General features: G+C 42.0%; 1 protein-coding gene across 2 annotated transcripts in view; it reads right to left on the bottom strand.

Annotated features, from left to right (window-relative positions):
* CTH (cystathionine gamma-lyase) overlaps positions 1–16,790 on the bottom strand; it is a 34,206-nt gene extending 17,416 nt beyond the window's left edge. Inside the window, exons 1-6 of one of the 2 annotated variants that reach the window (XM_006121064.5) lie at positions 16,444–16,789; positions 11,605–11,686; positions 10,348–10,443; positions 4,499–4,608; positions 3,478–3,609; positions 1,758–1,815 (exon numbers count right to left, since the gene is read on the bottom strand). In XM_006121064.5, coding sequence (XP_006121126.1) covers positions 1,758–1,815; positions 3,478–3,609; positions 4,499–4,608; positions 10,348–10,443; positions 11,605–11,686; positions 16,444–16,611 — 646 coding nt within the window. In that variant the 5' untranslated portion in view covers positions 16,612–16,789. Of the gene's footprint in view, positions 1–1,757; positions 1,816–3,477; positions 3,610–4,498; positions 4,609–10,347; positions 10,444–11,604; positions 11,687–16,443 lie in introns of both variants that reach the window. The other variant, XM_006121065.5, reaches the window with a different exon arrangement.
* Positions 16,791–16,844: the final 54 nt, after the last annotated feature.

The raw sequence follows: 16,844 nt of genomic DNA, 5'->3' as shown, positions 1-16,844 counted from the left end.
GTCTGGGGTGGGAGAGCCCCTTTGCCCCCCCTTTCACATTAAGCACCCATCCCCCTGGCAGTGGGAAGGAGACTTCCCGTGCTCCACTCGTCCCTCCCCCGCCCCCCCCCTCGCCCAATCAGGGCCTCAGGGAGGGGGAGCACATAAAGCCTCCTCCTGTCCTGCCAGGAGCGTGCAGTACTTCTAAGGGCCGCGCGCTCCTCGCAGGGCAGAGGAAACTTCATGCGCCTTCCCGCACCCAGGCCAATCAGTGTTTGGGACTGGGGGAGCATGTGAAGTCTCTTCCTGCCCTGCCAGGAGCACATGGTGCTTCAAAGCGCCATGTGCTGCTGGCAGGGTGGAGGAAACTTTGTGTGATTTCCCCTGCCCCCATATCCTAATTAGCCTGGGGGTGAGGGAGCAGCAGGGCCTCCGTGGGCTGGATCAACCCACTTGGCAGGCCGAATCTGGCCTGAGGAGGCCCTTTTGCCCATCCCTGACCTAACACTTCCATCTAGCAGCTCATGTGTTTCTATGGAGCAGACACCACAGTAGATAGTGGCCACTACACTTTAATGCAGGAGCGAGGAACCTACGGCCCATGGGCCGGATCTAGCTCCGTCTTATTTGGATCGGGCCTGTGGTGAGACTTAGAACTTCCCCGCACAGTGGGAAGAGAAGGTGCTCATGCCTGAGCCCTGTAGCAGGTGTCCCCAAGCCTTAGTGCTCTCTTGCAGGACTTGAGCATCCGCGGGAGGGGGGAGGGGGGAGAGGGTGTGTGTGTGTGTGTGTGTGTGTGTGTGTGTGTGTGCGCGCGCGCACAAGGAGTTTGGGGGTTTTTTTGGCTCTGATTTTTCTGTGATTTGTTGCCCCCCCGCAACTGAAAAATGTTCCTACCTCTGCTTTAGTGGCTTTTGTTCACTTTAACAAAATTAGATTTTTTTTCTTCCATAGCCAGTGTTTACAGCAGGGATATTACAATTTTGTGTATTCAAGTAAATGTGTAACCACTGAATTTTTTAGCAGTTATATGTTTACATGCCGGGGGGGGAGGGAAGCATGAGTTTCCACCTCCCCGTATGCAGAGGCAGCAGCGCAGGGAGGGCAGCCAGGCACCCCTGCGAGAGCTCCAGAGAGTTTGTAAATAAGGAATGAAGATGCAGAAGGGGTTAGTCATGATGGAAAGAGAGACACTGGCTGAAGGAGCTGTCAGAACTAAGAGCTATCAAGGAAGATAGCACTGAGAGTTCACACTACCTATTATGACAGTGTTTTTCATCCATAGTAGCACACAGTTTATTAAGCTTCCACTAAAACTTTACTCCTATACATTTCAGGAAGTAATGCCAGTCAATTATAGCCTTTCACTCAGAGCATTTCTGCATGTGAACACAAGTTGCTTCTCAATTAGCTGAGGGTCATTACAACCAATGGCTCTCTGTAACATAGTCAAGAGAGAAAGGCAGAAAGTCCTGGAAGGAGAAATCCTAGTCAACCTGCTCAGGAAAAAGCTTAAGTTTAAAAGGATAGTCCTGTCTTAGGTCTTTCTTAATTAAATAAAGGCAAACCAGTAGGGCAATATCTGTTCTGCGGTTAGGAGCTGGATGGAGATACCACCCATATAGATTTCTCCACAGCAAAAATGCGAGGGCTCTTCAGATAGATATGGAGAACAAATAGTATCAAACAGCAATAGACATTGATATTTTATGGCACCAATTATTGGTTTTAAACAAAACCATGATAATATTTGAGCTATGTTATATTCAGATGCTTACCATTCATGTACTTGGTTGCTGAATACATACAAATATCTGCCCCGAGAGACAAAGGACGCTAGAATAGAATACAAACAGAAGATCTGATTTAACATTTTTTCACCATTTTCAATCAAATTACTCACCTCATCCCAGAGAAAAGCAGGAATTTGGTGAGCCAAAGCAGAAGACCCAGGTGCTAGACACTAGCTGGGAGTTTCAAAAGCACTGTGTAACACAGACTACTAGAAATCCTACTCTAGTTTTTAAAATTTATTTTATTTACATGTATTGTAACCCCTTCAACATTCTTACAGCCAAATCAATGTTAACTGCACATACAAAATAACTTCCCCTGCCAATCAAAACCCTGAGCTTCTTCAAAGAAAGCCCAGGTAATCAAGCCAATTTCTTCATTCCTTTTTTTTAATATCAGTGTCTTCATTTTCTTTCACCTCCACTACACTGCCTCAGGAAAGTTGAAACATTTAGAGCAAGAGCAGCTGACAAAGAATTCTTCACATCTGATTAAGCTTTCCAATTGCTCTTCTGAGGAAAGAACAATTGAAAATGACAATGCCTTCTCTAACAATGATCTGATTTTACATCAGTCACTAAATTAGAGACTGCAAATTACTACTCTTTAACCCTTATTCTGTTTTTGTTCAGAGTGTTAAAAGGTAAATGTAGTTGTTCGATTTCAGAACAAAAGAAGGTAGAAAATCTTGCAGTCAGACTATATGCAGATGTTTGTATGGACTTGCTGTCATCTCTCAATAGTGGAATAGTTATGAATGCACTAGTGCTTTCTTCTATATGCAACATATAGAAGTAGTAATTTCATGGAGATAGACACTTGAAGGTTGCTACTGGTACACTATAATAAGAGGATAACTAATACGTTACCTTTTAATGCTTGTCAGACAATTCTACAGAGTTAATCACTGAAATTTTTACTTTTTAACTTAAACGTATTCCTTACTGCATGTTTTTCTACGGCACACACAGAAAAACAGGAAAGCTTTCTGTGGCCAAAATAATAAGCTCCTAATTACCATAAATAATAACTAAAGACTGTGTAGCTCAGAGGCTAAAATTGTTTTTTATATTTCCAACATACTGAGTTTATAGTATTAAAATATTTTTGTCACATCTCCAAATCATATGAGATTACTGATTTACATTTTGTTAAAGAAAACAGTCAAAAACCCCAACAAGCTAGAAGGCCCAAAAAAGGTGTCCTAGGTTAATTTAAAAAAGACATAAACAAGACAGAGGAGTTCATCCATATAAAGAGGAGTTAATTATAAATTTCAACCAAATCCATTTAAAAAGGCCATGTTAAGTCACAATTAGGACTCCAACCATTTATAAAAAACAAAACACATGAGAACTTTGTATTGGAGAGAATGTAAAAATTAGCTCGCTGCTGTGCTAGTGCCTTAGATAACTGTTTTGAGTTAGTGTGATCATTAACTAATCAGCCTTTCTGTTTTAATACATCTCATCTATTTACATGGCTAGCCGATTCTTTTTCCAATTCATTTTCTTTAAATGGTATAAATTGCTTTGGATCAAATCTGTATTAGTTCAGGAGCCAATTGTGCATTCACTTTTCAATAACATGAAAGCTTTAAAACAAACGAAAGGCCAAAAGCACACAGTTTTTCATTGGTCATCCCAAATAAATACATCACTGTATACCAACCTAGACATTATTTCAGATACCCAATCAGCTTACCTGGAAATACGCTGACATAAAGGTATTATCTACTACTAAAATAATGTCTTTATGTTTATGGACAATATCTGCACAGCCTTGAATATCAATGACCTTCAGGGTGGGATTTGTGGGAGTTTCAAGCCAAACAAGCTGCAATTTTTCAACAACAAAAAAATATTAGTTTTAGATACATTATGTTAACTTACAGGTACCATCACCTCTAACTTTCTGTTTCAACGGACACTTCTTCCTTTTCTTCTTTTGCATATACAGCCGCTTCCCAAGTTACAGACCAACGCTTGGTCCATAACTCGAAGTGTTCGTAACTCGGGTCCCATAGAGTTACATGGCAACCGTTCATAACTCAGATCCGCATTTATGACCGCTTTGTTCGTAAGTGCGGATGGTCGTAAATGGAGGTGGTTGTAACTCGAGAAGCGGCTGTATTCTGCAGAGAGCACCATACTAACAGCCTCACATCTGGGACCCATACTATGGATCTCACTCGTACACATGCATACTCCCTTTTTAGAATTTCTTTATCAATAGCTTTACCAATATAATAGTGATTTTTTTTCTTTGTTTTAAGAAAAGCTCTTAGTCATTAGCTATGTTTAATATTAGTTTGTCAAATTCCATGTTTCAATCCAACTGTGAAAAGCATAATTAACAAATATGCACATGAAAAACAGCCATTAACTGAGTCAACAGCAAACCCTTCCCTCCTCAACCCAGAAGCCCTTTACAACATTCACCTGTAAACAAACCTTTATTACTAGCCCAGTAAAAATTGTCCCCCTCTGCCTGACACCTGAAATGTACTGAATTTGCCACCCAAATGCTGTCTCATACAAGTATCACAACAAAAAACTTCAGAACGTTAAATAAATTTAAGATTTCTGAAGTTATGTTTTCTGCTACAAATACCTGTCCTAAAATTGGCTACACTCCTCTAGGGAAAAAACAGCATTTGTAAAGGAACAGAAGAAAATCATTCAAGACACATTGCAAATAGAATTCAGGGGTATTTTTCCATTACCTTGGTCTCTGGTGTGATTGCAGCCTCCAGGCATTCCATTTTGCTACAGTCAACAAAAGTAAACTTCAAACCCATTTGAGAGGCTATCTTTCTGAAATATCTGTTTGTACCTAAAACAGGAGGAACACTGTATTATGAAAGTTATGCTTCTGCTTTACACTTATTTTACAAGAAGGAAGAAATTGTCCATGAGCACTAGTGCACATTCATTTTCATTTTATGAGTAAGAAGGGCTTGGGAGGGTGGGTGGAAGACAAAGGCAGGATGTACATCTTAATGAAAAAATTAGACTAATAATAATTCTGTATTCTTTAAAATATGCTTCAATTCCCCTCCTGTATTCAATTCCCCTTTTCTCTAGACTTGCCATCTGATAGATAAAAACTTGTAGAAAACAGTTAACATTAAATTCCAATGCCAGCCAAGTACCTATCTATTAAAGATCCTGATTATATGGTAACTTATGCAAATTATGTGTTGACCTTCAACTGATGAGCCATGCAGAGTGGAAGAAACTGTAGGAGACAGTGCTAGAAATAACACAAGACCATAAGAATGGCCATACTGGATCAGACCAAAGGTCCACGCAGCCCAATATTCTGTCTGCTGACAGTGGCCGATGTCAGATACTCCAGAGAGAAGGAACAAAACAGGTAATCATCATGTGATCCCTCTCCTGTCATCCATTTCCAGACAAACGGAGGTTAAGGACACCATTCCTACCCATCCTGGCTAATAGCCATTTATGGACCTAACTTCCATGAATGTATCTAGCTCTTTTTTGAACCCTGTTAAACTCCTAGTCTTCACCACATCCTATGGCAAGGAGTTCCACATGTTGGCTGTCCACTGCATGAAGAAAAACTTCCTTTTGTTTGTTTTAAATCGGCAACCTATTAATTTCATTTGGTGATCCATAGTTCTTATATTATGGGAATAAGTTAATAACATTTCCTTATTCACTTTTTCCACACCAATTATGACTTTATCGATCTCTATCATATCCCCCCTTTAGTCTCCTCTTTTCTGAGCTGAAAAGTCCAAGTCTTTTTAATTTCTCTTCATATGGGATCCATTCCAAACCCCTAGTCCTTTTTGTTGACCTTCTCTGAACCTTTTCCAAAGCCAATATATCTTTTTGGAGATGAGGTGACCACATCTGTACACAGTATTCAAGATGTGGGCATACCCTGGTTTTATATTGAGGCAGTAAGATATTCTCTGTCTTATTTTCTGTCCCTTTTTTAATGGTTCCTAACATTGTATTTGCTTTTTAAACTACCACTGCACATTGAGTGGATGTGTTCAGAGAACTATCCTCATGACTCCAAGATCTCTCTTGAGTAGTTGTAGCTAAATTAGTCACTATCATATTGTATGTATAGTTGAGATTATTTTTTCCAATGTGTATTACTTTACATTTATCAATATTAAATTTCAATTGCCATTTTGCTTAGTTTTGTGAGGTTCTTTTGAAGCTCTTCAGAGTCTGCTTTGGTCTTATCTATCTTAAGCAATATAGTATCATCTGCAAATTTTGCCACCTCACTGTTTACCCCTTTCTCCAGATCCTTTTATAAATAAGTCGAATAGGACTGATCCCAGGACAGACCCTTGGGGGACACTATTAGTTACCGCTCTCCTTTCTGAAAACTTACCATTTATTCCTATCCTTTGTTTCCTGTCTTTTAACCAGTTATTAATCTATGAGAGGACCTTCCCTCTTATCCCATGACAACTTACTTTACTTACGAGCCTTTGGTGAGGGACCTTGTCAAAGGCTTTCTGGAAACCTAAGTATACTATATCAGCTGGATTCTCCTTGTCCACATGTTTGTTGACCCCCTCAAAGAACTCTAGTAGATTAGTAAGGCATAATTTCCCTTTACAGAAACCATGTTGACTTTCCCCCAACCAATTATGTTAATCTATGTGTCTGGCAACTATTAGGTAAGAAAACTTTCCAGTCTGTAACCCACTGTCTGCCATAATTCTGCTATGCATGTGAAACAGTGAGCAGTGAACAGGATCAGAAAGGGATAACAGAACAAACACAAAGGCAACAAAAAAGTCCTCTTTCCTTTTACAAGATTACTCAAACAGCATGGTTATTGCTAGATCTCCACCTTTAAGACCATCCTGCCAAATGAACTCTCTTACCACAGAAGACGGGTAAGTCCACCTAATAGCATATGATAAATGCTCTAGTTGACCATATTGCTGCTTTGCTGATTTATCTGGTGGAAGCATATACCCTCTTTGCCCATGAAATTGCCATAGATATTGTGGAGAGATCATGGATTCCTTCTGGTACAGGATTGTTGACTGCACTGTATGCCTCAACAGTACTTAGTCTGATTTGTCTAGCAAATGAGGGCTTGAAGACTCTGAGTTCTAGAGTTTGCCTAGAAAAAGACGAACAAGGTGCCTGACCTACTCATGAGCGCCATATGTTTGATGTAAATCGTTTGTCCTCTTCTATCAATCAAAGTGTGTCATAGCATCTCAGCTAGGTGCTATGGCTTTGGACAAAATGAAGAGAGTCATTCTTTATGAGACATTAAAAAGAAAATTCACCTTTGGCAAGAAAGTTTCTGGAGTCCTTGGCACTACCTTGCCAATGTGAAACATAAGTATGGTTTCAACATAGATAGGGCTGCCAGTTCTGAAAATCACAGGACATATAAGATGGCCACAGAAAACAGGTTTTGATAGAGAAGTAATATGGTGAGACAGAAGTCAGGAGTTCAAAAGGATGAGTGATTAGGACTTTCAACACCAGCGGTGGATCCCATTTAGCAAAGGTCAGTCTGACTGCTCTGAGAAGCTTGGAATCATGAAGGTTCTTGACCAGGGAGCCTGAAGATTCTGTGAACAGAGGACTGATTCCTGAAGATTTAGAAGGCAGTATTTGCTCTGAAACACATCTTCATGGACCTACATAGGTTGGATCTGTATAGACACCACTTTTTGCACACGGCTTCAAACTTCTCAGAGGCTGGGGACAACCTTTGTTACATTTTATCCATGTCTGCTCAGAAACGAAGTCTAGTAGTTCATTTTCCTTAGCAGAGAAGGAAGACAAAATACTTTGGGGGGCTTTTACTTAACCTTTTTGTTCTTTACTTTTTCAGGGGTGTGTGTGCATGTTTTGCAGACCTGATCATTCACCTATGAGCTATTCTGCATCTTTTTCCAGCTAGCCTTGCATAAGACCTAGACCAACTTCTCCCTTGGAGTCTTCCCACATAGACTCTGACTCCCCCATGTTGGGAGTTGAGGACTCACTGCCAGAGCATCCTGACTCAAGCTGGAATGGAGAGGGCTGATTGTGATCCCAGATTCTTTCCCCAGGGTACTTAGGACCCATTTCAGGGGGAGTGGTGAGGAATGGGAGCCTTGCTACAGACTTAGGGTATGTCTACACTACCCTCCTAGTTCGAACTAAGAGGGTAATGTAGGCATACCGCACTTGCAAATGAAGCCCGGGATTTGAATTTCCTGGGCTTCATTTGCATTAAGCCGGGCGCCACCATTTTTAAATCCCGGCTCGTTCGAACCCCGTGCCGCACGGCTACACGCGGCACGGGGTTCGAACGAGCCGGGATTTAAAAATGGCGGCGCCCGGCTTATGCAAATAAAGCCCGGGAAATTCAAATCCCGGGCTTCATTTGCAAGTGCGGTATGCCTACATTACCCTCCTAGTTCGAACTAGGAGGGTAGTGTAGACATACCCTTATTCTCATGATTCTAAATTGTTCTAGGACTTATCCTCTTGGGCTGGATGAACAAAGTCTTCCTGGTCCTTAACAGTCTCTCCCAGTTCTGCTCTGTTTTCTGATAAGGATTGTCTGTGGTAGAGTCACAGCTTCCTGGGGAGATTGGGTCCCAACATGTCTATTTGACTAAATGCTCCATGCCCTCAGCACTGCTAGAATAGGCAGAGTATAATTCACCCTTCAAGGAGCCCACTGAAGTTGCCTCCCAGGTGAAGCAACATCTGGGCCTACCTCTGTATTTGTGTGGCTTCTCTGCCATCCCTGAAAGGCAGAAGAGTTCAGCAGGGAGGCACTGAAGTTAAGATTCTGTGTGGCTTTACAGTTGAACTGTTGAATACCTAGTCCAAGAGGAGAAGAAGAAAAACAAAGTTTTGTTTTGCTACCAGAAAATGAAGAAAATAAAAAGGCAGAGGAAAGGTCAAGAGCAAGGACCACAACTGACTGCTGCTAGGGAAGTAGAAAGTCTAATGGCAGACAGTGAAATGGGGATATGCTGCAGCTTTGAACTACCTCCAGGACTGCACACAGGTGGGGACTTGCCCATACATAGCAGAATCATGGGATATGCCAGGCTGTAGTGTTGTATTTTCAAATAGTGCTGTGAAGGTAAGTAATGGGAGACCACCAGGGCTACAGTCTCAGATGGATTTCTTAAGTGTTTTTTAATTTTGTAATATTACATTGTTCTCTCCTATTGGAAGATGCAAGTCAGGACTGAAAGTAAATCTTGTTGCTGGTCTCAAAATGCACACCAATTGTGGTTTTCACCTTGAGAATGAAGAGAGGCATCATCTGCTGGTTCTGGTAATGGAGAAGTACATTTCACCATTTCCTCTGTAAATTCAAGTCAGCAGCACTGTTTCATGTACTGGGCAGCCAGGTAAATCTACATGATTTAGAAAAAAACTAATTTTTTTTTTTTTTTTTTTTTTTTACTGCAAGGAACTGCTTTGTGGGTAATAGAGGACAAGGTTCTAAATTCCTGCAAACAAACTGTACAGCTCTTGCTCAAGAAATCATCTTCTAATAAATATTGCCAAGGGTTAGCCTTTCTCTACTCTATCCTTTACTGAAGAGGTTGCTCATTAACTCTGGTGGCATCTGGACTTGTCTGCTTTCTTTCAATCTGATTTAAAACCTGGTTATGATATGGAGGCTATATTAGCTGTACTGATTATCTCCTTGTTGTGAAGAATGCAAGTCCTTTGTTGACCACACTGATTATTCTAGCTCTCTCTGCAGGCTATGAAATAGGAACCTGGAGGCTGTAATGAGTTTTTTGCAAACTCTGGCAGAAGTGGACAAGGTCATACTTCTATTAAAAATTCTTTCTTCCACAAGTTCCCAGAAGAAAATGAGCAATACCTTCTCTATCACTTGGAGGCTCAATAAGGAAATGTCACTCCTCCCCATGGAAGGCTCCACAATAATGTCACCCTCCTGTTCACATCTGTGAGACCAATAGAGAAGATTCCAAAACAGCAGGGCTGCGATTATTATAAATATATGGAGAACTCACAGCTCTAACAGACAAGACTTTCACCGTGCTTGGTAAATATAATACCTTGGAATGAGAGTTGTCTGAAATTCACTCCAGACAAGATTGAGGTGATGCTGTTGTGTAAAACTGGTAATCTATAAGAAATTATACAGATGCTTTGGTCTGTTTTTTTGGACCACTGGAAATCTGGAGCCATTTTTTGATCTTCAGTAGCTACTGAATTCCTAGGTAGAATCAATTTTTATCCGTGCACAATTATGAGGTTATGCATTTTCCTCTCAAAAGAAGACATTACTAGTTATCTATACCTTTTGAATTTGCCCTCTTAAACAAGTCAACAATTCACATCCCTGCCTTTGGCCAACGAAGTCACAAAGGAACAGTCTGTTATTACAGAAGGCGTCTCATTGCATGAAGTAGTCCTTCCATTGAAAAAGTAAGATAATAGATATACAATTCAAACAATAACTGAGTGAACATCTTATATGCTTAGTAATAGATGAGCAATGTAATATGTTTGAGGTATACAGCTAATACCATTAAGACATAACATATTGGTGCTCACTTACCTCCATAAACATCATCCACACAGACAACAGCATCTCCCACCTTTAATAAGTGTGCAATATTCAATGTAGCAGCTAAGCCCGAAGAATAAGCTAAACCTAAAACAGAAAAAAGAACCAGTGGCAGAGAACAAAGACACATTCATATTTTATAGAGCATTGTCTTTACACCATGTTAAGAATATAAAATGTCTGCCTTCCACCCCTCCTTCCCCCCCCCCCCCCCGGCCCAGTTTTCCTATTTAGTGTCAATGTTTTATACAGGGCCAGATTCTGCCACTCTTATTTATACTGAATAGTACATTACTGCATGAACTGTTGCACTGAAATTAACAGGACCACATGATATAAGATGCTACTCACTGAGGGTAAGTCTAGACTACATGGCTCTGTCGATGGAGCCATGTAAACTAGTTTATACGACATAGTCAATGAAGCAGGGATTTAAATAATCCCTGCTTCATTAAAATAAAAATGGCCGCCGCACTGTGCTGACAATCAGCTGATCCGGCACAATGCAGCAGTCAAGACGAGGACCAGTCGACAAGGGAAGCCTGAGTCGACCTCTTCCTTATGCTTCATGAATCGAGGTTTAGAGGAGTGGTTGACAAAGGCTTCCTTTGTCGACCAATCCACATCTTGACTGCTGCGCTCTGCCAGATCAACTGATTGACGGCACAGTGCGGCGGCCATTTTTATTTTAATGAAGCGGAGATTATTTAAATCCCCGCTTCATTGACTATGTCAAGTAAACTAGTTTACATGGCTCCATCGACGGAGCCATGTAGTCTAGACATACCCCGAGAGTAGTTGTGATAGAAACTAACTCTAAATTACTGGTGTGGAATCAAAGTTGTTCTACTGACTTTAATGAATTTGACCCATAGCATTAGAGTCCATACTGTACAGGGTCTTTTGCATTTTGCTGTAGTCAACACAATTTTAAATACAACAATAAACAGATAATTCACGCCAGCAGAGTGGAGTTAGTACATAAAGATCAAAAGCATAAGTGCTGTTGGTTTTTGATTGTTTGTTTGGGTGGGGTTTTTTTGGTTAAAAATACATTTTAAGAAAAAAAGATCAGACTAGTGAAGTAGCTGCCACTTGAAGTAAATGCTGACAGCAAAAGCTGAGTTAAATGATTTACTCTTAGTGGTCAAACTCCAGTGCTCCCGCTCTGTTGGATACTTTTCACTGGAGTCCACTCTGAAGACACACATGCTGACACAATTCTTAATGAAAATGCTGAGAGCTTACAATATTTGGCTCCATCCAGTGCTGCTACAGCCTTTTCCAGGCAATTCCGAGTAGGATTTCCACTACGGCTATATTCAAAACCCTGTGATGATAAGATACAAAAATAGCATTGAGGATTTTAGAGGAGGTGCTATACCATAGTATAGTTAAACTTACTGACAATCGCTTATCTTAAAATTTGGTAAAATCCTAGACCATCCAAGAAATCCATATTCCTAACACAGTTATATATACAAAAAATGGCCATCTGCTTTCACAAGCTATTGTATACCACCCACAGAGATCCAACACCTGCTGCTTGTCAGAACAGGAGGCAATCTGTTGCAGTTAAACTAAACACTTTCAGAAGATCTAGTAAATCATTTATCTGAGACATACTAATTTGGCTAGTAAAGTTTTAATATGTTTTGTTGTATTTTGCTGATAAGTAGTCTCACGCTGAAATACTACTTTTACTAAAAAGGGCTTCTATAGTTCAAGTCTAAGGGTACATCTACACTACATGGCTCCATCGATGGAGCCATGTAGATTTGTTTATTGGGCAAAGGGAAATGAAGCGGCAATTTAAATAATCGCCGCTTCATTTAAATTTACACGGCTGCCGCGCTGAGCCGAAAACAGCTGATCATCTGTTTGTCGGCTCAGCGCGCTAGTCTGGACACTCCCCTGCCGACATCAAAGCCCTTTGTCAGCAGCCCTGTTATTCCTCGTGAGATGAGGTTTACCGGGGCTGCCGACAAAGGGCTTTGTTGTCGGCAGGGGAGCGTCCAGACTTGCGCGCTGAGCCGACAAACAGATGATCAGCTGTTTGTCGGCTCAGCGCGGCAGCCGTGTAAATTTAAATGAAGCGGCGATTATTTAAATCGCCGCTTCATTTCCCTTTGCCCAATAAACAAATCTACATGGCTCCGTCGACGGAGCCTGGCAGTGTAGACGTACCCTCAGTTTTTACATTTATTCCCCCATTTTTGGAATGATGGTTAGACCTTCAGATGTGTAAGGATTTCATGTAGTTATGCCAATTTACATCAATGGAGAATCCTGTATGTTTAAATCATATGTAACTTTTAAAATGCAGGGGTTAACATGGGAAATCTGGATGCAATGTATGCTTATTAAAGTACAGGCTGTATTATAATGAAAATAAAACTTTACAATAAAATAATTTGCTGCTGCCATTTAAAAAACTTAGTTTTTGGCACCAGCTGGTTTTAATCTTCTTACTCTTGCAATAATGGGCATTCATAATGGGACATAATAATCTTGCTGCCCAAAGGGTCCAGTTGAGCTCAATGGGAAGCAATTGATATTTCAAGATCAGGTTCAAATATTGTGCAATGGGGTCTTAATCCTGAATCAGGGCCTGTATCCTGTTCCACAATTCTGGAATCCAGTGCTGCCTCAAAATTTCAGTAGTGCATGACTGTCACACAAGTGATGCCAAAACACATAATTGGTAGTCACATTAGAGGCATCAGAACAAATGTTTACTTATCTGCAGTAACAAACTGAAATGAATCCAAAACTCCAGGGCCCTAATCAAAGTGAAAGGTGATCTTTCCTTTTCACACACATGCACACCATGCACACACTCCTGCCAGCTGCAAAGCAGGTGCTGCAGAAGCCTGTCAGTAGACTTGAAAGCAATCATGTCAGTTTGAAAAAATATGATTCTCGGAAGGACAAGTAAATTCCAACTAGCATGTTGGGAAGAGCTTCACTGGTGCAGTGAGCCCCAGCATCCCTCCAAGGGGCATTGGCGCTCTGTCTAAAGAAACTCAACAAGAAAAAAAAGGGGGGGGTGGTAAAAAAAATCTGTCTGTCTCTACTTTCAAAAATCCCTCTGTAAACATATTCTTCAACATGTGCTGGATTCAGATACAAGCTCATAGAAGAAAAGAAGTTAGCTTTGAACTTGCAGTAAGAATATGATTCAGAATGTTGGGTAAAAGGTATATTCTATTCACTGTCCTGTATTTCTGTTCTCCAATTGACTGTAAAAAGCTTTGCAAATAATTATTGGACCGTTGCTCATTCACAAGTATTGGACATTTAAATGCAAGTTCTGTCAGGAGGACTGTGAGAGGACACACTGATCACTAGGTATGTTTCCATCCCTCAGTTAGATACAGGTAATGCTTAGAAGTGGGGTAATTAAAGCTAGCTAGTGAAAAAGCATCCACTTCATGAGCTGTATTAGGCAATGAGATAGTTACTCACAACAGCACTTTAGGGAATCTACTCACAGCAGCACTTTAGGAAATCTACATCTACTTAAACAGAGTGGATGATTGACGAAGGCACAAAAAGGAGTTAGGCACTTGATTTCAACTAAAACTAATGCTGAGGGTGCCCCCATCAGAGTGGGTACTCCTACTCCTCGCAAGGAGTAAGGGAAGTTAATGGGAGTGCTTCTCCTATCAAGGCCGAAGCTCAGCTTAAGATATGACAACTCGAGCTATATATTTTACATAGTTGGAAGTGCGTACCTTAAACCAGCCTTCCCCTATACCATGGACCTGGCTGGACTGCTTTTTCAGATTATGGGGAAACCTATACTTTCTTTCGGGCTATAGTACAACCCCTTCTGTGCTGTATTACTACACTCAGTGGCTACCCTAGCATAATTTTGTAGTTTATGGAGTATATTGGTTTTTTGCTGCTGTTTTGCTCTGCACTGCAGTATGATCACTTTTTTTAGTAGTAGTATTAAAATTAAGAAACTGTAAGGACCATATATCCATATGCCTACAAACTATCAACGAACTTTTTCTATTACTTGTCCACGTTCAGCTACTTGAGAGAGAAATTAGGGTTCCAAGTTGACTAGTTTTGAAGGAAAACAAACTGGCTTACTCTTGACTCCTGATACAGTTCTTCACTAAAGAAGCAGAAACACTGGAGGGAATTATGTTTATCTCCAAGCCTGTTTTGCCTGTTTACTTAGGGCTCCTCTACACAGGAGGAAAGTCCAAAGTAGCTGTTGAGCATTAGCTGTTCTGCACTGAAACTGGCCCCTCTCCATATGGATATCCTTACTGGCACTAAGTGTGTCCTTGTGCACATTAATAAACTTCTATACTGAATTAATTTAAATTAAACTATCTGAGGTTGTGCTTAGTGCACAGTAAGGATATTCACACAGAGAGAGGGGGTAAGATTTTGAAGTGCACTACCTACTCTATGCTGACTCACTGACGCTGCTAGATTGCTGTGAATTAAATGGTTAGTCAACTTTATAAAGCATTATAAACATTGATTTTTTAAATGCATAACATGTCTCTATTCTGAGCATTTTAATTATTGATATGCTACTTTGGACAGATACCTATTTGGATGGCTGCCACCTGGTTTATGAAACTTGCAAGCTGTTTTGGAACATTTAAAGGGAAGTGGTGCAGGTTTTTGGTCTATGGTTTCCACTGGACTCTTTAGAGCACCAGTTCTCAAATTGTGTGTCAGGCCCCAAAATAGGTCATGACCCCATGTCAATGCGGTAGCCAGGGCTGGCATTAGACTGGCTGTGTCCTAGGGCCAAAGACTGAGCCCCACCACCTGAGGCCCAAACCTGAGTCTCCCTCCCCTCCCTGCCCCCCATCCCACACACACTTCCATTTCAGCCCTGAGTGGCAGGGCTCAGATTATAGGCCCTCTATGCAGAGAGGAAGCCCTTCAGCTTTGTCTTCCTCCCCAGGCTTGGGCTTCAGCTCCCCCTGCTGGGGTCATGTAGCAATTTTTGCTGTCAGAAGGGGTTTCCATATAATGAAGTTTGAGAACCCCTGCCCTAGAATTAAAAGTTGAGTCCTCCTTTCCCCTCTGGGAGTGAATTCCCTACCACTATGCAAAATAAGTAGCAGCCCCAAATTGCATGATGCCCTAGACAGCTGCATGCTGTGTATGGGGTAACGCCAGCTTCGGCAGCCAGCCCCATCTCCCGACTAGCCATCTACCCCTTCCCCCCCACTTATCCCCACTGCACCCATGCACTGAGCAGGGCTGTCCCTAGGGAGGGAGGGTCGAAGAGTGGAGAAGATGAGTGCCAATGTTCAGGGTCTGTATGGCACTGGAACTACTAGAAACAATCCTGACCTCTGGTCCTTTTTATAACAGAGAGGAGCATTATTTACAGCAATTATATATTTTTTTCATTTTTGATTGAAATTTGGCATACCTGAAACTGCCCTTGTCCAGAGAAAATAAGTTTAACAATTTTGCAAAATAGAAAATTAGTGAGACTTTAAAAATAAACTTGTCAGCTACAAATAGTTTGCAGGCTTACAACCTTTTTACACCCCAAAATTGGATTAAAAAAAAATTCTGAAATGGACAGGAACCAAATCGGGTCCCTGGCTATAAATGTACCTGTGTTTACACTTGGGTAATTTGTGTATGGTCAGCACTAGATCAGCAGAGGAGGAAATCTTTCCCCTGACCCATCTAAATTTTCTAACAAGTTGTGAAAGCCTTGGAAACCGGCCTCCTCTCCCGTCCTGTGATCTAAAACAAATATGGTTACCATAGCTGAACTTTCAAAAAAAGGGGGACACTTCCTCTCTGGGGCATCTGTATAAGTATCTACCACCTCACGCTGTATGAGTGTGTTATAAACACGTATGTTACACACACAGGTGTTATATACACATTAACACAAGAGATGGTAAATACTGACACAGATACACTCCCTCTCAGGAGTGCCCTTTTTTGAACTTCAGATGTGGTAAAACAAAGCATCCCTGACCCTCTCGCTCCGACCCCCACCCCACCCCCGCGCTTTCTGTCTCTCGCTCCCCACGCTTCCCCCCGCTCCGCATCCCCTCCCCCGCAGGAGTCCCCGCTCACGCAGTGCTGTCCGGGCGCCAGCTGCTTGAAGGTGGTGGAGAGGGAGATGGGGGGCACCACGGCCATGGAGCTCCACTGCTCCGGATCCTGCCCCACGTGGATGGCCTGCGTTGCGAAGTGTTCGAAGGGCGGCAGGAAGCCCTGGGACGCGTCCTCCGCCTTGTCCATGGGGAGCCGGCTGCAGAGACCAGGGGACCGAGGAGAGCGGCTGATGCTGGCGGGCGCGGGAACAGGATACGGAGCGGGCGCTGCCGGCTGCAGTAATAGACCGAGTCGTGAAGCCGGGTGCCAGAGAGGCCGCAGTTCCTCCCCGCAGATTGCACAAAGCGGCAGGGGGCGGAGAGCTGGCCGGGCGCCGCCGCCGCCTGGGCCTGCCCCTCATTGGCGCAGGACGGAGGGCG

The sequence above is a fragment of the Pelodiscus sinensis genome, chromosome 9 (assembly GCF_052426305.1).
Source record: "Pelodiscus sinensis isolate ZL-2025 chromosome 9, ASM5242630v1, whole genome shotgun sequence".
NCBI lineage: Eukaryota > Metazoa > Chordata > Testudines > Trionychidae > Pelodiscus > Pelodiscus sinensis.
This window is presented reverse-complemented; position numbering and strand designations above follow the sequence as displayed.